This window comes from Monodelphis domestica, chromosome 2, assembly GCF_027887165.1.
Source record: "Monodelphis domestica isolate mMonDom1 chromosome 2, mMonDom1.pri, whole genome shotgun sequence".
In the NCBI taxonomy this organism is placed as follows: Eukaryota; Metazoa; Chordata; class Mammalia; order Didelphimorphia; family Didelphidae; genus Monodelphis; species Monodelphis domestica.
In genome coordinates, this window is record NC_077228.1 from 275,674,790 (window position 1) to 275,698,647 (window position 23,858).

At 38.3% G+C, this 23,858-nt stretch overlaps 2 protein-coding genes across 4 annotated transcripts in view; one reads left to right on the forward strand and one right to left on the reverse strand.

Moving 5' to 3' along the window:
• Positions 1-524: 524 nt before the first annotated feature.
• TMEM217 (transmembrane protein 217) lies at positions 525-1,686 on the reverse strand. Its single transcript, XM_016429697.2, has one exon. The coding sequence runs from the start codon at positions 1,472-1,474 to the stop codon at positions 878-880; it is 597 nt and encodes a 198-aa protein (XP_016285183.2). The 5' UTR covers positions 1,475-1,686; the 3' UTR covers positions 525-877.
• Positions 1,687-13,392: 11,706 nt separating this feature from the next.
• Positions 13,393-23,858, forward strand: part of TBC1D22B (TBC1 domain family member 22B) — a 137,366-nt gene continuing 126,900 nt past the window's right edge. Inside the window, exons 1-2 of one of the 3 annotated variants that reach the window (XM_001370075.4) lie at positions 13,393-13,654; positions 21,960-22,016. In XM_001370075.4, the coding sequence (XP_001370112.3) occupies positions 13,599-13,654; positions 21,960-22,016 (113 nt within the window). In that variant the 5' untranslated portion in view covers positions 13,393-13,598. The remainder of the gene's footprint in view (positions 13,655-21,959; positions 22,017-23,858) is intronic. The other 2 variants (XM_056818155.1, XM_007483814.3) reach the window with 2 other exon arrangements.

Below are 23,858 nucleotides of genomic sequence, written 5' to 3' on the forward strand. Positions count from 1 at the left end.
TGTCTATAAAAATGATCTAACAGTCTTCATTTTAGGTCTTTTGGATTACTGAAGAGTGAAAGACCCCATTTGTTAATAACTGCTAGTCCTACCAATAAATTGAACATGTTTGGAACTTTATTGCCTCAGTTTACTTTAATTTCAATCATGATAGCTGACAACTCTGCCAGGATGGGTGGAGGGAGACTGGTCCCTGAGGGCAAACTTTTAGGGGAATCCCCCCCCCCCCAGAGAGGTCTAGTGAAATTTTTACTGGAGAATTTCTCTGCAGAGGAATGGACCAGAGACCTCTCATCAGTTCCATTCAACAAATATTCCTTAACTATTGTATTGAATTAAACTGGTCTTGTCATAGGAATGATGGCACATATTGTAGGTTCCTTTACCTACTGATGGATTGGGACAGAGATACAGATGATTTCTACCCCTAGTATCTAGAGACTGGACTGAAACCAGTGAGAAGGACAATGGTTCTAAGATGGTTTTAATGGTTGAATGTAAACATATAAAAATACAGAGGCAACTACTTTGTAACTTGTCTTTATTTCTTTTTTTTTCATCATCTCATAAACAGTTTCCAATAGAGAACAATTATTGATCTAATTGTGACATTCTAAATGTGAACTTTACAATGTCCTTCCTGTCCCCACCATTAGGTACTTCTCCAGTCACACATGCACTCACATCCTCCCAGAATCAAAAACACAACAATTCTACACCACAAATTGAGTGGCTTTATTTGTGGTAAAACCATTAGAGAAACAGAAAGTTCAGGATTCAAATTCAAATCCAAGTTCAAAAAAATTGGAAGAGAATGAGAATTTGAATTATGATTCTTATATCCACGAATCCTGACTCTTGGGAAAAATAGATCGGTTTAATCCAAATAGTCCTCAGATGGGTAACTGAGCTTGTGGCAATATGCAGCGGTTTGCTGATCTGGTATTAATTCCACATAGGAAGAGAAAGGCCGGTTGTAGGAAGCAATTTTATTTTCCATCTGTTTTTTATACACTATGTGAGCATATTTGAGCACAAAAAAAATCCAAAACCCGTGCATGAAGACACGGGAGATCAGGCCGAACCAGCGTAAATACCTCACTTCTACAGGATTCATCTTCCCTTCACCAGCTGTGTTGGTCAGGGTCTGTAGCAGGGAGTTGACCGCTTCAAAGAAGATAATCCAGATGACATAGACTACCATTCCCTGGTAGATCTGGGCACGCACAGAGTACAAGAGCAAACAGCTGATTAAGATGGTGACCATGGACATGCCGAAGGTGATCTTGAAGCTCCAACAGATAATAACCTTATTCAGCAAGTTAACCTCTTCCGCAATTTGAATGGTACAGTTAGGGTCTCCCATGTGCCTCTCTTCAAACACCACAAACATATTGGTGGTGAAGATGGTAAAAACACCAGAGAGAAAAGTGCCCAGTTGGGCAGTCATGCCACAATAGCGCTGTGTTCTCATGCTGAAACTTCCACAAAAAAATATCACCTAGAGCCTTGTGCTAAGGATGTCTTGCTTCCCAAACCTAAACTGGAGCCAGGTTGCCAGGTTTCCTTTTTTTTATTTGCTACAACCCTGTGGAAAACCCTCCTTTCTCAGTTACCTCTAAACTTGTCCTTGTTGCTATGCAGTTCGATGCTGGCAGTTGAGGGATAGTTGAGAATAGAACTCAGAACTTTCTCTCCCTTTCTTACCTTCTCCCCAACTTCCTCTTTTTTTTTTTAACTTCTGCTGTCTTAGAATTGATAGTAAGTATTGGTTCTAAGGCAGAAGAGAGGTAAGGGCTAAGCAGTGGGGATTAGGTGACTTGTCTGGGGTCACACAGCTAGGAAATGCCTGTGGCCAAATTTGAACCCAGAACTTTGCATTTCTAGGCCTGGCACTCTATCTACTGAACTATGTAGCTGCCCCTGTTCTTTCTTTTATTTCTTTTGTTTGTTTTGTTTATCGCTTTTCTTTTATTTCTCTTTCCTTCCTTCTTTCCTTCCCTCCCTCTCTCTTTCTCTTTTTTCTTTCCTTTTCTCTTTTTTGCTTTCCTTCCTTCCATTCATTCTATCTTTCTTAATTTTTTTCTCTTCTTTTCTTCCTTCTTCCCTTCCTCCCTTTCTTTCTCTCTCTCTTTCCTTTTCTCTTTACCTTCTTTCTTTCCTATTCTCTTTCTTTCCTTTCTCTCTCCTTCCCTCTCTCTTTTCTTTTCTCTCTTTCCTTCCTTTCTCCTTCTTTCTTTTTCTTTCTTTCTCTCTCTTTTCTTCCTTTCCCTTTCTCTCTTAACTTTTTATTTCCTTTTCTCTTTCCTTCCTTCCATTCCTTCTTTCTTTAATTTCTTTCTCTCTTCCTTCCTTCCTTTTTCTTTTTCCTTCCTTTCATTCATTCCTTCTCTTTGTCTCTTCCTTCCTTTTCTTTCTTTCCTTCTCTCTCTTTTTCTTTCTTTTTCTCTTCCTTTCTTTTTTCCTTCCTTCTTTTTTTCCTCTCTCTCTCTCAACCCTTATCTTTCATCTTAGAATCTTTACTAAGTATTGGTTCAAAGGCAGAAAAACCTAGTAAGGGATAGGCAATTAGGATTAAGTGCCCTGGGTCACATGAGTAAGAAGTATGTGAGGTCGCATTTGAACTCAGGGCCTCCTGTCTCTGCCTGATTTCCTCTTTCTAGCTTTCCCTCTATTTATTCTCTAGTAGAATGTGAGCTCATTTTTGGTTTGTTTGTTAATTTCAGGATGTAAGAATCTTAAAGGCAGAATTTGATTCATGCCTTTTATTCCCAAAAACCTAGCCCAGTATCTGGGATAGTGAATTCTTCAAAAATACTTAAGGAGTCAGCTAAATGGTTCAGTGGATTGAGAGCCAGGCCTAGAGATGGGAGGTCCTGGGTTCAAATTTGACCTCAGATACTTCCTAGCTGAGTGATCCTGGACAAGTCACTTAACCCATCCTTGCCTAGACCTTACAACTCTTCTGCCTTGGAACCAACTCTCAGTATCAATTCTAAGACAGAAGGTAAGGGTTAAATAAATAAAGCAAATTGAATTATATCTTCTAGTCACTCTGCATATGCATCTTTCTCCCTATATATTAAACCCTCTACTCTGTCTCTCCAATGTGATTTCTCCTGCCTCTGAAATCCTCAACGATTATTATTTGAATAATTCATTTGACATTAAATCATGGACCGACTCATTGTCTTCTACTATCCTCTTGGACATTAGTTAAATCTTTTGTTGTTGCTTACTTTTTTACATGTTTATATCCTTTCTCCCTACCTAGATCAAAAACTTCTTGACATGAGAGTCCCTGTTAGTGTTGTGTGGTAGAAAAAGTACTGGAATTTGAGTCAGGTAGCCCCAGTCCCCATCTTGTCTCTAAAACTTAATAGGTGCATGCCATTTGCAAGTTACTCAACCTCTGCAGTTTCCACATTTGTCAAATTGATAATAATTCTGGCAGTGGGCCATTGTAATAGGATGTTTATTAATTAAGAGTTAATTAGGAAATAGGATTGGTTGCAATAGATAAATATAGAAATTTGAGAAAAGCTGGATTTCTTTGAAGCTCCCGTTAGAGCCTCCGCTCATGTATCTTTAGCTCTTTTAGGAAGGTCTTCCTTCCAGACCTCCTTTCCTTTATGCCTTCCTCTCTAGCAGTGTGGGCCCTTTTTCTGCAAGACTTACAGGTCTCAAAAAAAAAAAAATCTCTGAAGCTGCCAAGATTTGAAGGAAAGCAAAAAATTGGGAGGAATTGTTATAGACAATTTTCTAGATAGAAGTCTCCTATCTAAAATTCAGAGAGAACTTTGTCAAATTTATAAGAAGATCTATCCCTCTTATTGATAAAGATATGAGCAGACAGTTTTTAGATAAAAAAAATCAAAGTCATATATAGGTATATGAAAAAATGTTCTAAATCACTACTGATTGGAGAAATACAACTCAAAACAATTCTGAGATATCATCACACCTCATATCAGATTGGTTAAAATGATTAAAGATTAAAGAAAAAATAGACAAATGCTGAAGGAGATGTGGAAAAATGGGGATTAAAACACTGTTGGTGGAACTGTGAACTGATCATTTTGGAGCCCAATTTGGAATTAGGCCCCGAGCATTAGAAAACTGTGTATACCCTTAGGAGACCTATGTATATCCTTCTTTCCCAAGGACATCAGGGAAAAAGGAAAAGAACCTATATGTTCCAAAATATTTCTAGCAGCTGTCTGTGTTAGCAAAGAACTGGAAACCAAAGGGATGCCCAATTGGGGAAGAGCTGAAGAAATTATGATGATGGAATACTAGTGCACTGTAAGAAATGATGAGCAGGTTAATTTTTTAAAAACTATACAAAATAATGAAGAGTGAAATGAGTAGAACCAAAAGAACATTACATATAGATACAGAATTAATATTGGAAGAATGACATGAATGTCTACCTCCAGAGAAAGAACTAATAAAGAGAAACACTAAAGATATTAATTTATATATACCTATCCTTTTGTCAAGTGATGCCTTCTGTGGTGTGGGGGAGGGAGGGGTTGAGATACCTTGAAATAAATTCTATTTTAAAAAAAGATGTAATTTGACATTTATGTGAACAAGAAGATAGTTATAAACTTTTGTAATAATTAAAAAATTATAAAATTAAAATAAAACAAAATGATCAAAAAAATCTCTGTAGTAAGTTACTCTGGTAAAGATTTCATATCAAAGAAATAAAAATACAAGTCAATCTCCAGAAGATCAAAGGAGATGTCCAAGCAGTTTTCAAAGGAAGACATATCAACAATAGTATAAAAACACTACAAATCACTCCTAATTACATAAATGCACATTAATTGACAAAGAAAACAACAAGGAAAATGAAAATTGGAGGAACTGCTAGGAAACAGGTACACCAAAGCATTGTTGTTAGAACTTTGAATTAGGCCAGTCATTATGGAAAGCAATTTAGATCTATACTGCCAAAGTCACTAAAACAAGGATTCTGGGTTTGTTTTTTAAATAATTCTTCCTTTCTATCCCACTAACAACAGAATAGTAAGGGTTGGGCAAAGGGGGTTAAGCTCAGGGACACAGAGCTAAGAATTATCTGAACCTAGGTCCTCCCAAATCCAGGCTGGCACTATACACTATGCCATCTAGTTGCCCCTCAACCAGCAATTCCTAACTTGGGATCTACTTGTGTTTTTCTCCTTTTTTCCACAAATAAATATTCTCCAATTACATGTAAAACCATTTTTTTTAATGTTATGTTCCTAATTCTCTCTCTCTCCTTCCCAATTTTCCTCTCTCACTCCTTCTCAGCACTCCCCTTTCCCTGAGATGGTAAACAATCTGATACAGATTTTATATGTGCAAATATGCAAAAGTTTTCTGTGATACCTGAATTTCATTATAATTAGTATCCTTTATACTCTTATATATTTAAAATATTATTCTAAGTAGAGGCCCACGACACAGAAATATTAAGAAATCCTGCCCCAAAATATATCAAAAAGGGATGCATTGTTACAAAATTATTTATGGCAGCTTTTTTGGTAGTAGAAGTAGTAGCAAAGAACTGAAAACTATGTGGTGTCCACCTATTAGCAAATGACTAAACAAATTACATAGTATATGTACAAAATAGAATAGCATTATACTATAAGAAAGAATGAAAGTGAATTTTTAGAGAAACTTGAGAAGACCTCTATGAACTGATAGAGTGAACAGAAACAGAATAGTATATACAATAACAACTTTGTTTTTTAAAAAAAGAAAAATCCTTACTTTCTGTCTTAGAATCAATACAAGTATTAGTTTCCAAAGCAGAAGAGCCATAAGGGCTAGGCAAATGGGATTAAGTGACTTGCCCAGGGTCACCTAGCTAGGAAGTGTCTGAGTTTAGATTTAAACCCTAGACCTCTTGTCTCTTGTGTGAGGAGAAAGAAGAGAACAAGAAGAACAAGAGAAGGAGGAGGAGAAAGAGGAGGAGGAGAACAAGAACAAGAACAAGGGGGGGGGAGGGAGAGAAGGAGGGAGGAAGGAAGTGAAGTGTTATGTTTCAGTCTGCATTCAGTCCCCATCAGTTCTTTCAGATGGCATTTTTCATCATGAGTACCTGAGATTGTCTTTGATCACTGCACTGCTGACAATAACTAGGTCATTCACAGTTCATCAGAAAATATTGCCATCACTGTGTACAGTGCTCTTCTGGTTCTGCTCACTGTACTTTGCATCAGTTCATGTAAGTCTTTCCAGGTTTTTCTGAAATCATCCTGCTTATCATTTCTTATAGCACAGTGGTATTCCATCACCAACATATACCACAACTTGTTTGACCATTCTCCAATTGATAGACTTCCCCTTAATTTCCAATTCTTTGTCACTACAAAAAGAGCTACAATAAATATTTTTGTACAAGTATGACCATTTTTTTTAAAGCTCTTTAGGATACTGACCTAGTAGTGGTATTTCTGGATCAAAGGGGATGCACAGATTTTTAGGCCTCTGGGCATGGTTCCAAATGTGCATTTTTATTTTTAATAAATCTGTCCAACTACACTATTGGGCCAGGGACTGAACATATTAAGGATACTATTTACAAAATCCTTTACTATGTAGGTTAGACTCGTTCCTTTTCCTTCATTCCTTTAACTCATTTATTAGCTCCCCTATGATCTGACTCTTTTTGCTTTGCTTGGTTGCTATGATCAAGGTCACCAGTGATATTTTTGTAGTGTGGATCAAAGATTTTTTTAAATTATCATTTTATATCCTCCCTCACGAATACTTCAAGCTTGCAATTACTTTCTCCTTAATGTCCTTCAGACTAGCTCTTTTCCATTTCCTATTATATATATCACTTCAGGGTTTAATCTTCCCATGAAATCTTTTGAAATTGTTGGAGAACAGTCAATCTTTTTTTAATTGAAAATTTTTATTTAATTAATTAATTTAGAATATCTTTCCATGGTTACATGATTCATGTTCTTTCCCTCCCCTCCCCCAACCCCCTCCTATAGCCAGTGAACAATTCCACTGGGTTTTACATGTGTCACTGATCAAGACCTATTTCCATATGATTAGTATTTGCATTAGGGTGATCTTTAGTTTCTCAATCAAATCTACTTTCTGATATTCCAAACTGTTTTCCCATTCCTTATGACTAAAGATAAAAAATAGATGAGTGAAAAAATGATAAAAGGCAAAAAAAAAGGTACAGTAAGGGTAGTTTCCAAATAATAGAAAGTTTGTGAAAAAATCATGGATAATAGATACAGAAATAGTTATTAAAAGAAAGTTAGGGATATTCAGGGCAGCTAGTTGGTGCCATGGATAGAGTCAAGGGCCTGGAGTCAAAAAGTCTCATCTTACTGAGTTTAATTCTGGCCTCAAATAGTTTCTGGCTGTGTGATCCTGGGCAAGTCACTTCACCTTACTTACCTCAGTTCCTTATCTAAAATAAATTGGAGAAGGAAATGGCAAACCACTCTAGGATCTATGCCAAGAAAACCTCAAATGGAGTCTCAAAGAGTTGGGCACAACTGAGAAATGAGAAAGGTTATTCAGAGTAAATCCTTTACTTTTGGAGGATAAATACCTGTATTCTGTGAATACTAGCTAGCTAGCTTAGAATCCTTGGGGCAAATGATTACTCCTCACCTTCTGACTCTATCTATCCCCTCTGTTAGTTTACTCTAGATTCTTATGTCAGTCTAGAGTTATGTCTATGCTTGCCAATCAAATCTTTATGCTCAAGTCCTAACCCTCCAGCTATTCCTTTCTTTCTTCCTACTATCTACCATTAAAACCTTTGGATAAGTCATTATCTTAGTAAGTATTTAATTTGATTAGATAAAATGTGTGCAAAATTGGAAGTTATTTCTATCATTTTATAGATGGTGCATTCCATTTGATCCCAGATCACATTGTCAGGAAGAAAAAACTTGTTATGGGTTGTTAGCCATTTCGTGAAGCTGTAGCCTTCCCAACTGAGTTCTGATTAAGGAGTGCCATAGTATCTGATCATACACATCCTGGTCCCAATGAAAATGGAGCTGGCACACACAATTAACTCACAACCCATTGTCTATGCCACAGGTGTCAAACCTAATGGCATGCAGCCTATCAAACCACTGAACAAGATTAAAATAGAATTTGTTTTTAACAAAAAAAAAAAAGAAAGAAAACTGCAATATAATGTAGGTGATGTTAATTTATGGTTTTCAAGTAAAAATACAGCAGGTACCTATCTGAGCATTTCAACAAATATAATTATTCTGAAGAAAGTTTCTATATGGGAAATCACTGAGTCTAGCCTCACACAAGAATATTTGATGGAAGTAAATAAGTGGCTCTGCTTTTTCATAACACATACTTTACTCTGTAAATAAAACTGTTCTGTGTTTTAAGGCCCTGTGCCTTCCTGGTAAAAGTGACTTTTTCCAATTTCTTTTTTTTCTAGTTAAATTTATTTTATTTTTTTTCCAAGCCCTTACTTTCCATCTTAGAATCAATATTGTGTATTTGGTTCCACGGCAGAAGAGTGGTAAAGGCTAGGCAATGGGTTAAGTGACTTGCCCAGGGTCACACAGCTGGGAAGTATCTGAGGCCAGATTTGAACCCAGGACCTCCATTCTCTACACCTTTACTTCACTTCACTCTCCACCACTCCACTTCAGAGGATCAATCAAGTGATGATTATAGAGGATTCTAGTTCTCTGTAATCATGAATTGTAATTGCATTAATTGTAATTCTGAAGTCTTTCCACTTTAATGTTCCTTTACAGTATGGTGGTCACTGGGCACCTTGTTGTCCTGGCTCTGTTCATTTCACTCAGTATCAGTTCATATAAGTCTTCCTAAACTTCCCTGAATTCTTCATATTTGTCATTTCCCTCTGAAACCCAAAAAAAGGAAAGAGAAGGTGCTAATGGAGTTGAAGACTTACCACTCAGGTGCTGGGGGAGGGAACAGATTCGACATGAACAGATTCAAAGTAGATAGTAGAAAGAAGTGGGAGAATTTAATGAACATTTGACTAAGTGCTTTGAGTAGAGCAAGTTTTCTTAACCTAGGGGCCATAGATTATGAAAAATGTTTTAATTATATTTGAATATAATTGGTTTCTTTTGTAATATATATATATATATATGTGTGTGTGTGTGTGTGTGCATATATGTATGTATAAGCCCTTTCCTTCTGACTTAGAATCAACACTGTGCATTGGTACCAAGGCAGAAGAGTGGTACAGGCTAGACAATGGGGGTTAAGTGACTGGTCCAGGGTCACATGGCTAGGAAGTGTCTGAGGGCAGATTTGAACCCAGGACCTCCTGTCTCTAGGCCTGGCTCTCCACCTACCAAGCCGCCTAGCTGCCCTCACCATATAGAAGGTTGTTGGTAAATTTCATTAGACTACCAAAGTGATCCATTACACAAAATAGGTTAAGAACCCTTAGTGTATAGAGTGGTACTCTGAAACTCCAAGGGTTAACATCAGAAGGTGTATATATCATAGAGCAGTGAATGGCTACTAGGCAGAGGGGCAGGGTAAGTGAGGAATGGCCTCAGTTAAGGAGAAGAAGGGAAGAACAGCTCTTCCCTGAGTCCCTCTGACTTTCTAGAAATGAACTCTGGTGGGTGATGGCATACTGTGGCCACAGAGAGGGCTCTGTGTGCCATCTGTGGCATGTGTGCCATAGGTTTGCCAATATGACCTAGAACCATTCTGGCCCCAGAAAGGAGAAATAGCTACCTGAAATACAGTAGCTGAGGCTCCCCAAATGTCATTCATTATTTTATGGGCTGAAGAGCTAAAGACCATAGAGGTAACAAACATTAATAGCATATAAGCAGATTAAAGGAAAGAACAGTGAATAAGGAAGTGCTAGAAAACATTAGAGATAATGGAGGCAACAGAAATAGAGCATCCCAGTGAGGGCACAATCAAGGTGGTATTGCAAGTCATGAGGACTGCTCAGATTCCTGGAAGGCAAGGTTGGATGATAGGGGGAGGCATCTCCACTTTTTTGGGTTTAGATGTAATAACTTTGAAACCCAGTGGACCTGATTGTAATAGTTGCCCTGGTGGTTGCCCTTAAGGGAGTGTTAGATTCCCAAGTTTTCCAGATTTTACTTGGATGGAGATAAGGAGAGAAATAAATGAGAAGTTTCCTCAAAGTATATCTAGGCCCACTTCAAGAGGGAGCCTCTTTTCTGGGCTATTTGGTTGCTAAGGTTAAGGTTGACTAAGTTCTCTTAGACTGGAGATTTTTCTGTAACCTGCACAAAACCATGGTACATCCATAGATTGAATGCTGTGTGTAGCACTGGTCATGACATTTCATGAGAGATGTAATTAGAAAATTAAATGATCAAAGGGATAGATGGAGCACTTTTAATTTGAGTATAACAGCTCAGGAAAAAAGAAATCTGGTTGGGGGAGAAGTAAAAGAATATGATCAGGGTCTATAAAGCGTGAGTTAAGTGATTTCTCCATCAAATCCCACAACATTAAAGTCATGGGACAAAAGAAGTTTGAAGCAAGGGCAAAAGTTAGTTTGAAATTAAAAGACAAAGATATATATATATATGTGTGTGTGTGTGTGTGTGTGTGTAAGTATATGTATGTGTGTGTGTGCGTGTGTATGGTCCTCTTTTCTGTTCTTTGAATGTAGAAATGTTCATATTTGTTAATGCTTTTCAAGTTCATAGCAATAAAAGAAAAAAATTTTAAATAAAAATTTAAAAAGATATATACTAGGGTAGTAAGCATAAGAAGCTCATCCCAAAAGGCAGTATAGCTTGAAAACAAAAATAGATCCAGAGAGAGTTTTTCTAAATACAAGGATGTTTGGAGAGTATACTTCTTTCTTTCATTTTTTTAAACTCTCACCTTCCATCTTAGAATCAATACTCTGTATTGGTTCCAAGGCAGAAGACCTGTAAGGGCTAGACAATGGAGGTGAAGTGATTTGTCCAGGGCCACATAGCTAGGAAATAGCTGAGGCTAGATTCGAACCCAGAACCTCCCATCTCTAGGCCTGGTTCTCAATTCACAGAACTATCTTGCTGCCCCTGGACTTTACATTTCTTTCTTTCTTTCTTTTTTAGTTTAATTCAATTTTTATTTTTACCAATCACATGTAGGAATACATTTCCCCATAAATTTCCAAAGTTATATGATCCAAACTGTCTCCCTCTCTTATGCTGTTCTGAGAACAGAGTATAGGTTCAGTTTGAAAAGGTAACTGCATTATAAACATGGTCTTGTTGCCAATGTAGTCCAGAGAATCGAATATCATGTGGGTCATTTTACTATAAAGTATGTTGTAGACTCAGAATCCAGTAATAGGTGCCATAACCACAGCTCCACAGATAACCTGCTTAAACATCTTACCTACTCTGTTGTTTCTAAGGATTGTGGGGTTCAGTCTGTTTTAGATAGTAATTCCGAGGGTGTATCTGATTGATATCCTAGATGACTAATGGATCAAGTTTTCCTACCCTCCTCCCAGTTTTCCTCCCTCTTCAAAATCCTTCAGCTTCCCCTTCCCCTTTTCCTTCACTTTATATTCCTAACAATAGTGATTGAACCTATGGAGAATAATCATACTCTCACACAAAATAGTTTTTGGTATCTTGATCTCAATGAATTGACTGAAACCATTATTGAATTTCTTACATTCTGTTTATCAGCATCTGGGTTGTCATAAACAGATAATGACTTTCCTCCTCATTTTTTTTTGCCCATTTCTAATGCATTCATGTAATACTATTATAGTCAGCTATTTGCGTTTTAGCCTCTGTGATCTCCTAGATAGATAGTATTCTTCCCATAATATTCTTCAATATCATCTTTCTGGATATAGGTACTTACCCAGTCAGCCTGTTCTTGTCTATATGGTAGAAACTTAATGTACATTGAAATTAATGAATAGTTGACTGGATTTGTTTTAATTTCTATAGGGAACTCCCTCTACCAGTGCAGGTCAGTCCCTTCATTTACAATTTTATGTTTAATTTCAAGTCATTTCAATTGTGTCTGACTTATTGAAACTCTGTTTTGGGTCTTCTTGGTAAAGTTTGCCATTTTCTTTTCTAGCTCAATTGATAGATGAGGAAACTGAAGCATACAGGGTAAGGTGACTTGTCCAAGATCATACAGCTAGGAAATGTCTGAGGCTAGATTTGAACTCAGGAAAATGACTCTGCCTGACCCTAGGTCTGGCACTCTTTCCACCTTGACACATGGCTGCTCTTAGAGAATTGCCTTCAGCATTGAAAACATGACTAGTTCAGGGTCACACAGTCAGTAGTGTCAGAAGAGGGACTAGAAAACACATCTTGCTTGGGGCACAGTTCCCTATCCACTTCACCAGGTTACCTTTCTGCAGTAAGAGAAAGAATGTAGGATACTTAGAATGTGAACTTCGTTGGGACAGTTTTATTTTTTAAAAGCCCTTACCTCAGCTAGGAAGTGTCTGAGGCCAAATTTGAACCCAGGTTCTCTGGCTAGTGCTCTACACTGTGATACCTAGCTGCCTCTAAAGACTATTTCCTTTATGTGGCACACCTCACCAATCTTCTAAATGCTTAATTGGATTCTCATTAACCAACTTCTATTTTATTGCAGAAGTGGTAGACCTGAATCAAAGGCATTTTCTTTGCTTTGTGGGTAAGGAAGTTGTGGTGCAGAAGGTGAAAGTTTTTCACTGTGGTTTAAAAGAGCCTCAGATAGTTGGTAATGGGAAGTAGGGCATCAGAACACTAGGGTTAACTTTTTTTTTTTACATTTTATGAAATTTTAATATTCTTTTCTTTTTATATTTTGAGTTCCGGATTTTCTCCCTACCTCCCACTCACTGAAAAGGATAGCACATCATATCAGTTATACATGTGAAATCATGCAAAACATTTCCATATTAACCATATGACTAAAAAAGACAATAAATAATGCAAAAAAATTATACTTCAATTTGCATTTTTTCATCACGAGTCCTTTGGGTTTCCTAACTTTTAGAACAAGAGTTCTTTCACTTCTCAACTTGTCTTTCCGTCTGCACACCTCACCCCCACCCCCAAAGGAAAGGATACAACAGCACAGGAAAGGAAGGGAAGGAAGGGAAGAGAAGTAGAAGAGAAAAAAGTCAACTCAAGTTCTAAAGAGTCGCTACTTAAAGGAAAAGTGTCCCCTTCCTCTCACAAAAGTGTATCTTTCTTACCTATTCCAGTTCTCTCCAGTGATTGGCGCTTGCCAGTTCCGCCCCTCCCACCCGTTCCTCTAGGGCTCCTCCCCCACTGCCCACCTGTATGCCCGACTCCTGACGTAACTGATGGCTTCAGAGGCACACAGGACGCAAGTTCCTCATTGGTCTGCGATGCGACGGCCTCCGCCGCTGACCAATGGCAGCGGCGCGGCGTCGTGAGGCGGAGTGGGGGGGGCGCCCACAGCCAAGATGGCGCCCCCAGGAGGTGGGAGCGGGTGACCGGCGGCGGCGGCGGCAGCTGGAGAGTAGCGGCCTTGCTTGGCCCTCGGGTGGCGGGGTCCTGGGGGCGCCTCTCCGGCTCCCCCTACCCCGGCCCCGCCTGCAACCCGCTCTCCAGGCCCGCGCCATGGCCGGAGACAACAGCAAGCAGTTTTGGAAGAGGAGCGCCAAGCTACCGGGGAGGTGAGCGAGCGAGCGAGCCGAGCAAGCAAGGGAGGGAGGGAATGAGGGAGGGAGCCCAGGACTGGCGGGCGGCAGCCGGGCCGGGGCCGGGAGTCCCCCGAGCCCCATCCCCGCGTGTGCGTGCTGCCTCCCGCTTAGAGGGCCCCACAGGGGCTCGGGGCCGCCGCGGTGTGGAGGCTGCTTGTATCTGCGAGGTGTTTATAGAAACCCCCCGGGAGTTGGGGGAGCGGGCTGAGGATCGCTCTCCCTTCGATTGCTCTTGGTGGTCCGTCTACACGGCTCTTTCCTCACTACAGCCCCGTGAGGGCAAAGGGATGCAAGAGCTGCCAGCCCCCGTTTAAAGACGCAGAAATAGGCACCGAGAGGGGCAGCGACTTTATGTCACACAGCCTTGAAAGGAATAAACCCAGATGAACACTCAGGATTTGTGATTTTGCTGTCCAATACTGTCAAAACTATTACTCTATATGCTACTTTCTCGAGGAGGTAGGATGAGAGGATGAGGTGGGGGAAAGGGAAGCTGGGGAAAAGTTGGGTTGGAAGGAACCTCATCAAGGTGGGCAACTTGTTTCTCACCTAAAAAATGCCTCCTCTTGAGCCCCAGGGCTTCACAGGTAGAAGGTTGTGGCTTGAGCATTGTCCCCTCTTGAGCTTCCTAATGCAAGGCCATCCTTTTATATCAGAGAATCAACAAGCCTATTTACAGCCCTTTTCTTGACCACCCCAATTGTGAAAAATAAACTCCAGTTGAGGGCCGGGAACCAAGGGATTCTTAGGAGAATTTGGGTTCTTTCTTAGGGCACAGATGTTAAGTGACTTTCTTATGTTCACAAAGCTTGTGCTTGTCTAAGGTAGGACTTGAAGCAGAGGATAGAAAAAGTAAAGCTGTTTCTCTACCATTTTATTTATTTCTCAGTAGTTTTCCTTCCATCTTTCCCTTCCTTCCATCTTTCCTTCCTTCATCCCCACTTCTTGTTCTAGCTCCTTCTTTCTCTTTCTTCCATCGTTCTTTCTTTCTCATTCTTCCCTCCTTCTGTCTCTTAAGTTTCTCCTAGTTTTCATCCATATTCTTTCATGATCCCATCTTTATAAAAGTATATAGAATTCTCCTCATGCTTCATGTCTTTAGTTTATGTGTTCACTTTTTTTGTATTTGTTACATCAGAAAAAATGCTCAGCATCAGAAAATCCATTTCTAAACATGTGGTTTGCAGGATGCAGGGAGGATAGAATACCTCCTCAGAGATCTCCTAAGAAGTTTGTGCCTCTTGGGTACACTGGCCCAGCTCCAATGTTGCTACATATACGACCTTTACCACTTTTTTTCTGCTTCTTACTTTTTTAGTTCCTTGACTTTTGCTTGTTTTTCTCCCCACCCCTGGAAAAAGATGTATTGGATATGACTTTTTATGGGGAAAAACAAATGAAATAAATGAAAGGGAAAGTTGTATAGTTAACATTTTATTCCGGATCTGACTAAGATTCACATGGCAGAGGAGGGTGGGAACAGAATAAAAAAAATCTGCTTCAGATACAGCTTAATGTTAAAATAGGTTATTTTGAATACATAATTGAAAGGCCATTTCCTCCCAACTGTTCCATTTTCCTTCCTGGTTCATTAGGGTCTCCACCTCTGTTAAATGCTCTGCTCTGGGGGTTTTCCATGGTGAGATCATTACATATTGCCATACCCTGGAAGCCTGGGAATATGACATGAGTAATTGGGATCTTTGTGGGGGAGGTCTAAATTGAAAAAGGGCTGTATGTACAAGATGTGGACTATTGTCTCTACATCTAATTTAGGTGTTTCTAATGTTGGCCTATAGAAGAATTAATGGGAAGATGTAATCTTTTGCAACCCTATACTTTAGCGAAGAATACTAGAAGAGTTTTTTTTATTGTGTCCTATGGGCCTCCCCCAACCCAAGCCAATACTTTTAAATATCAGGACAAGTGAACCTTTTAACCAGGCCTTTTACCCCTGCTGGTTATAGATGAACTTACTGTTAATCTTTTATCCATTATGCATTTGATGTATTAGGTAATTGGTGATTTTTGTTAGCATTTTGTTCCTTTTCTTAGATAGATTTAGATCTCAATTTATTGCTAGACTAGAGAGACATGGTGTTTTAGAAATAATAAAGAATCTGAAGTGATGCTTTGACTTGGAAACAACATTTTTAACAGTTTCCTAATCAAAAAACTATTAATCATGCTAAAGAACTATATTCTTTTATCTTGTGTGGAACTGAAAAATACTATGTATACATTCCTAGTAACTCAAAAGTAAAATTAATTTGCTAGTCTGTAAGCTGAAAAAATAAAGCAATGTCTGATTGCTTCTATTTTTTATAATCCAGAGAACTTTGTGACAAAAAATAGGAATTTTACTTCATAAAGTACTTCAACAAATACAAACCTCCCATAAGTCATTAAAGAATATTTTAAAAAATTGTCTCCTTTAAGTTCTTTTTTTTTTTTTAACCCTTACCTTCCATCTTGGAGTCAATACTGTGTATTGGCTCCAAGGCAGAAGAGTGGTAAGGGCTAGGCAATGGGGGTCAAGTGACTTGCCCAGGGTCACACAGCTGGGAAGTGTCTGAGGCCACATTTGAATCTAGGACCTCCCGTCTCTAGGCCTGGTTCTCAATCCACTGAGCTATCCAGCTGCCCCCTTCTTTAAGTTCTTGATTGGATCTTTTTTCAATTTTTTTTATTCAAAGATATTTTATTTTTTTCAATTACATGTAATAATAATTTTCAACATGTTTTCTGAAATTTTAAAATCCAAAATGTCTTCCACTCTCCATTCCCTCTCCCCTGTCCAAGATGGTAAGCAATTTGATCTGGGTTATACGTGCACATGCAGAATATACTTCCATATTAGTCATTGTTGTAAGAATATACTCATATAAAACCAAAAGCCCAGAATAAAGACATAAATAAAATCATGTGAAAAACAGTATGCTTTGATATGCATCTTACTCCAACAGTTCTTTCCCAGGAGGTGGATAGAATTCTTTGTCATAAGTCCTTTAGAATTGTCCTGGATTGGGGGCAGCTGGGTGACTCAGTGGATAGAGAGCCAGGCCCAGAGATGGGAGGTCCTAGGTTCAAATGTGGCCTCAGACACTTCCCAGCTGTGTGACCCTGGGCAAGTCACTTGACCCTCACTGCCTAGCCCTTACCACTCTTCTGCCTTGGAGCCAATACACAGTATTGACTCCAAGACGGAAGGTAAGGATAAAAAAAAGAATTGTCCTGGATCATTGTATTGCTGAGATTAGCTAAGTCTTTCACAGTTGATTATTCCACAATATTGCTATTACTGTTTACAGTGTTCTCCTGGTTCTGCTTATTTCTCTCTGTATCAATTCATATAGACCTTTCCAGCTTTTTCTGAAATCAGATAGGATCCTTTTTAAAATAACTTCTCATTGAGACTTAGTTTGATGCTCAAGAAGATGGTACTTTCCTTACTGGACAGTTTGATTTACAAACTTAACTTTGTTCTCTATCTTGATTCTGAAACTGGAATGGAAGAATACTAACCAGGAATTGTCTAGTCCCTATCTGAGCCTCAGGGAAAATAAGTTCTGCTTAGGAGACTTGTAGGTGGTGAGATATTAATTGGTGATTAATAGGATTATAAGCATGTCTGTCTGACCATGGAGAAACCACTTGGCCTCTCCCTGCCTCAGTTTCCTAAACTGTAAAATACATTTGGTTATATTACCTGACATAATTGTTGGGAGAAAAATGCTTTGTAAACCTTAAACATGAAGTGTTATTATAATACACAGTGTGGTAGAAAGAGCACTAAAACACACATCAGGTGACCTAGCCAGGAGACTTTGGAGACATATGTTTGCTCTCCAGGCCTCCCTTCTCTTTATCTGTAAAATATGAGTAATTGACACTGACTCTAATTCTACGACTATATATCAATCTCTTCAAATTTTCCTGTTTCTGGTGGCTACAGTGGATTTTATTCCCTTGGTGCTCTGATGGTCCCCCTGAGCATTCTAATAATTGGAAATTAATGCTACCCACTGTGGGTGTTCAGGTTAGAAATATGAAAGTTTTTGGTTTATACTAATATATTCTTTTTCAGTCACTTCTGTGACTGTCCCTGCTCCCCACACCCACCACTCCAACCTCCAACTTCTTTACATAATTTCCTCATCTATAAAATGAGAGAGTTGGATAAGTGATCACTAGCAAGTTGCTTCCACCTTCAAATATCTGATCCCATTCCTGTTCATACTTACTGTTGCTTCAGGGAATAGATTCTACTTGTAAGAAAATGTAGAACAGATCTAAAACCACAGGCTAGGCAGCTATGGGGGAAAAGTTTGAGATGCATGCTTAGTTATGACATCCTTATCTTCATTCCTTCTGGGAGCAGAGCTCTTCCTTCTGTATTAATGATTACTGTTAATCAAGCAATTTTTATTGCTTTATCAGGCTCAAAGGGGATTGAGGAAAGTACCTTAATTAACTATCTAAAGAAACCTTACTTTTGATATTTCTGAATTGGAATCTTCTAGATAGTACTGATTAAGTCTTAACAGAGGCTGAACTTATTTTTTTAATAATTTAGATGAATCTGATGCACACATAATATGATTCAATTCAGTTCAAAAGATCAAAGTTTAGAGTAGAAGATTACTGTTCTCATGGAACTTACAGTTTGGTAGGAGAATTTATTCAATAAACACATACTTCATGCCTGCTACTATATGCAAATCACTGTGCCAGAGGCTAGAAGATGTGATATTTAAGCATCCCTAACTAGTACAGAGTAGTGCATGTCTAGGTCTTCAGGGAAGAGGGGGAGAATGGCTTTATGATAAGGAAAAATCATTATCTGTTGATGTGATAAAAGTTTTCTTGAAAGAAGTGGCATTTGAATAGATGAACAGGAATTTAAAGATGTAAGAATTGCCCCCTAGTTGCAGTGGCTTCAGAGGATGAATATAAGGTCAGATCAGATGGGATAATAACATGAAGTGCTTTATAAACCTTACAGTCTATACAAATTTGAGAAATTTGATAAGGGAGTTTTTTACCTAGGGAAACACCAATCAGGGAACTGGGCAAATATAGGCTAGGTGCAGATATAGGCAAGTACTTCAGTTTGGTTCCCTGAAAGGTGTGGCCCTCCTAGATTGTGGAGGGCTTTGAATGCCAAGCGAAGGCTTTTGGACTTTACACAGTAGACTATAAGGAACTATTGAAAAATTTGGAGCAGAGGAGTGACAGTCACCAAGTCTATATGTAAAGAAGGTAAGTTTGGCTTGGATATAAAAGATAAGTTTGTAGGGGAGAAAGAGTGGAGGCAGGAAACCCCCATAAGGAGGTTGTTGTCATTCAGGTAGACAGTGGTATACCAGAAGGGGGCTTATATCATGACTATGACAACATAAATAGAGGTTTAGGGACAGGCTTAAGACATTATAGAGGTACCTCTATAACTGATTGAATGTAAGAGGGAAGGAGGAGTCAAGGATAAGAAAAGTTTTGAACATGAGTGAGCAGATAACTAAGTTCAGTTTTGAATATGTTGAGTTTGTGATACTTATGGGATATCCATGAAGGCCAACTTGTATGTAATTAGATCTGTGCTCTGTAGCTAAGAAGAGAGGTTTGGGCTGGAATAAATAAAGCTTTGGGAATTACCTAAGAAGAGATGATAGTTGAAATCGTGGAAGCAAGTGACCTTGTGAAAGGACGAGAGCATGGAAAGAATGATCAGAAGGCAGCCCTTAGAAGAGTCCCAAGGTGGAAGAACGAATGAAAGATGAAGAATCAGTCATTTAACAAGTATCTAAGTGACTCCTTTATGCTAAGTATTGCACTAGGCATTAGGAATATAGAAACAAAAACCAACCAGTCCCTGCCCACAGGAGCTTACATTCTTTTAAGGGAGACAACAGGAACACATGTCCATTCACATGTGTATGCAAAATGAAAATAATTTTGCATGTCTATGCAAAATGAAAATAAAAGTAATTTTGATGATGAGTAGCAAGGGAGATCAGGAAAATCAGCCTCATGTAGGAGGTGACATTTGAACTGAGCTTTGAAGGACAGTAAGGACTCTAAGAAGTTTAGGAGAAGATCAAGTCATCCCAGGCCCCAGGCCTATGAGACACCTGGTGCTAAACACTGGAGAAGTTAAAAAAAATCCATAGAGGATGGACTCTTAGAAGGCAGGGGAGAAAAAAATTTTGTTAAAAGGGGGATGATAAGCAGTGTCAAGTGCTGTGAAATCCAGGCGGATGCAGACTGAAAAAACTGTTGGATTTGGGAGCTAAGTCAGTGGTGGTCCTTGAGATGGCAGTTCCAGTGTGGTGGCTCCAACTTTTCTATTGCTTAAGTACATACAGTAAGTCATTTTGTGGTTAGAAATATCTTAATGAGGTAGCAAGTATCTGAAAAGCCCTGAGTTACTGCCAAAGTCTGGTAGATGTAGTTTTATAATGAACATATGTGACACAAAGCAGTTCCTGAGATAATTGTCCTTCCCATTAACGTTTCTCAATCTGTGCAATAAAGGGGGCAGACAAGCTGATCTCTAATGTCTCTCACAGATGTTAATCCTGTGTCCTTTTTTGTATTCCCAGCTTCTACATTTGCTTTATTCCATTGTCAGTCATTCACTTGTTTGGATCCAGGTTTCTACAACTATCAATAAATGTGTGAAACAACTATCAATAAATTCCACTCTGTCAGAAACAGAATTACCTTAAGCATTGACTACAATTTTTAATCTTTCAATTCTTTCATAGTATGTTCTATAGCAACTTGATGAAATTTTGCAGTTTACTACTTTTGGCTTTATATCTTACTATTAAGACTTTGGCATTTAGAAATTTTCCTGGGTATTCCTTTTTTAGATTCATTTATGAAAGCATTAAATATTATCATCACTAAATCTGATTCTTGAGGGTACAGGGAATCCACAGTTTATACTTTTCCTTTCAGAGAAATGAGTTTTTATTTCTATCCCCATACCCTAGCACCTGCCCAATCACTCATTCTTCTTTTAGGATTGTAGACTTAAAGCTAAGGGAACCTTATGGATCATCAAGTTTGATCCCTTCTTTATACTCATGAGAAAAGTCAGGCAGACAGAGGTGAAATGACTTGTCCAGGGTCACCCAGCAAGGAAGTGTCTGTAGTGGCATTTGAGCAGACATCTTCTTGACTCTAGTTTCAGCCTTCTGTCCACACCTCTTTGTGCCTACATGATGATTTGCCTTATGATTCTTTGTTTCTTAACTTTTCATGCCAACTCCCATAATATTTGCTTATAGCTGAGAAACTTAAAGCTAAAATTAAGGGTTAGGACCTGTATCCAGTGACTGTCAGTTAAGCAAACAAAAATAAAATGCCTCTACGGTGATGACATCAGAGAGAAAATATCATAGAATTGACTAACATTTTATTTAAATATAATTTTTAGCACCACATCTGTTGTGTAAAGTGGAGTATATTATAATACTAATTAGCATTAACATAGCCCTTTAATGTAGATACATATAATATACATTTATTACTATCTTTTGTTTTTACATCACCTTCTTTTCCAAATATATCCCTCATAGAATCAATCTTTGAAGTATCAAGGAATAAATAAAAGAAAAAAATCAGTTCTACAAACCGACCCACCCATCAACAAAGTATGACAGTATATGCAATTTCTACATCTGTGGAAATAGAAAATTACATATATTCTTTATTTGATCCTTAGAACAACCCTGTGAAATCTTACTATGCATGTATAACTAGTAAGTATATGAGGTGCAATTTAAAGCCATGTCTCTCCAGACTGTAAGGCCAGTGTTCTTTTTGCTCTACAAGCCTATATTTGTAGATGAAGCAATCTTTTTCCTTAAAAGAATAAGACAAGGAGCAGTTAGGTAGCTAGGCCTGGAGAGAGAGGAAGTTATTGGGTTTAAATTTTACCTCAGATTCTTCTTAGCTATGTGACCCTGGGCAAGTCACTTAACCCCAAATGTCTAGTCCTTACCACTCTTCTGCCTTGAAACCAATACATAGATTCTAAGACAGAAGATTAAGGGTTTAAAAATAAATGAAATGAAAAAAATAACATGAGAAATTGGTTATATCTGGAAGAATTTGTGACTATAAAGTTTGTGAAACACTGAACATTTTATGTGGAGAAATTAGAATGTTGGTAGATTGCTATCACTTGGGATGATTTGAGTACAAGCTGTAATAACCAATTACATTAGCTATATTGGTGATCGTTTTTCTTCCTATTTTTCCCTTTCAGTATTCAGCCTGTATATGGTGCCCAGCATCCTCCTTTGGATCCTCGGCTAACAAAAAAGTAAGTGATGTACTTGTCTTTTCACGTATACACTTCTCACTGCCTTCTTCACTTTGTTGAAATGACTTTGGACATTTCTCAGCTTTACTTCTCCCTAGTTTAAATCAGACAAGCTATTTTCTAGGCAAATTACTGACTAAGAGATTAACTCCTGTCTGAGATAGGGGGAGGGAGGATTAATTTGTTTTTGTTTCCAAACTGATGGTATGGAACTGCTTGACTTCCTTTCCCAAGAAGAGCTCCTGAATCTAGTTCCCTTCATATCTCTTGGAAGTTCAAACAAAACAAGATATAGCCAGAGGGTTGGCATGTTTTCAGGACCTATTGCTCATCATTTCCCTCTTCTTGGTCATGAGCATGTGGCAGAGATAGAGATCAGGTGGGTTATCTCCCTTCTAAACCATTAATAAGATAAATCACAAGCAGAGACCTTAATGTCTGGTTGAATACCAAAGAAACAGAAACTTTAAGCGTGTGTGTGTTCAAACTCTGAACTACCCTTTCATTTGGCTTCAGTATTGGGAAAGACTGGATAATTAAGGACCAAGAACTGAAATAGCCACAGGGGTGCCCTGGAGTCTCTCCTCCCCTTAAGGTGATATCTGAGGTCTTAGTTTTCTCCCTGTGTTATGGTTTCTCTACATCTTCATAGGTGCTAAGTTTAATAATCTGTTTTATGAAGAATGACTCTTTTAGTGAAAAGATAATTGACTTGGGAGACTTAGGAGAGACCTCAATTCTAATCCATTTCAGCTACTGAGAAAAGTTGACCAGTCTGCTTATCCTCTGTTCCTCAGTTTCTCCATTTTGAAAACTGGAAAAATAATACTCTTTTTGTCTTTCACAACACAAGTATCAAACATGAAACCTGTCTACCAGAATTAGATTAAAACATAATGGGGAGGAGTGTGTGGCTAGATGGCTCAGTGGATTGAGGGTCAGGTCTAGAGACAGGAGGTCCTGGGTTCAAATCTTCCCTCAGCCATTTCCTAGCTGTGTGACCCTAAACAAGTCATTTAATTATTACCTTTGCCTATCCCTTACCACTCTTCTGCCTGGGAAACAATACACGATATTGATTCTAAGAAGATAAAGGTTTTAAAAAAATATGATTGGGAATTATTGAACAAAATAAACAAAAATACAGTAGAGCACAGACAAAGTTTTCTATATGGTTTTCTAATTCAATATGTAGCCCACATGAGGTCCTTATGTAAGGTTTAGTGACCACTTTTTTTAATTGATTTTTATTAATTTACAATTACAATACAAAATTAATTTACAATATTGCCTCATAGGAATATTTTGATGATTAGATCACATATGTAAAAATGCTTTGTCTACTTAAAAGGAAAAATACTACATAAAACTATTTATTACTATTATTACATTTACACAGATGATTCCTAGATTTTGATAGCCAGCTCAGCTTCTCACTTCAACTCCAGTTCTGTTCATCTCAACTATCTTTTGGATATACCAGCTTGTATGTTTGTAGATGTCTCAAACTTAAAATGTTCAAAACTGAACTCATTATGTGTCCCCAATCCTCCCTTCCTCTGGACTAATTTTTGTTGAGTATGCCATCATTTTCTAGTAAAACTTTTCAACCTCCACTTTTTTCTCTTCCTCACCCATCATATGTGGTCATTTGCCAAGGTCTTGCCCATTCTGCCTCCACAACATCTCATATCCATTCTCTTCTTTCCATTCACACAGTTACCACTCTTAATTCAGGCTGTCCTCACTTCTCATCTAGGCTAGTGCAGTAGTCTCCTAACTGGTCTCTTGGCTTCTCTCGAATCCAGCCTCCATACAGTTGCCAAATTGACATTTTTTAAA

Excerpts from the sequence above, each read along its gene's own strand:
- TMEM217 (XM_016429697.2), bottom strand. The coding sequence starts at position 1,474 with ATGAGAACACAGCGCTATTGTGGCATGACTGCCCAACTGGGCACTTTT.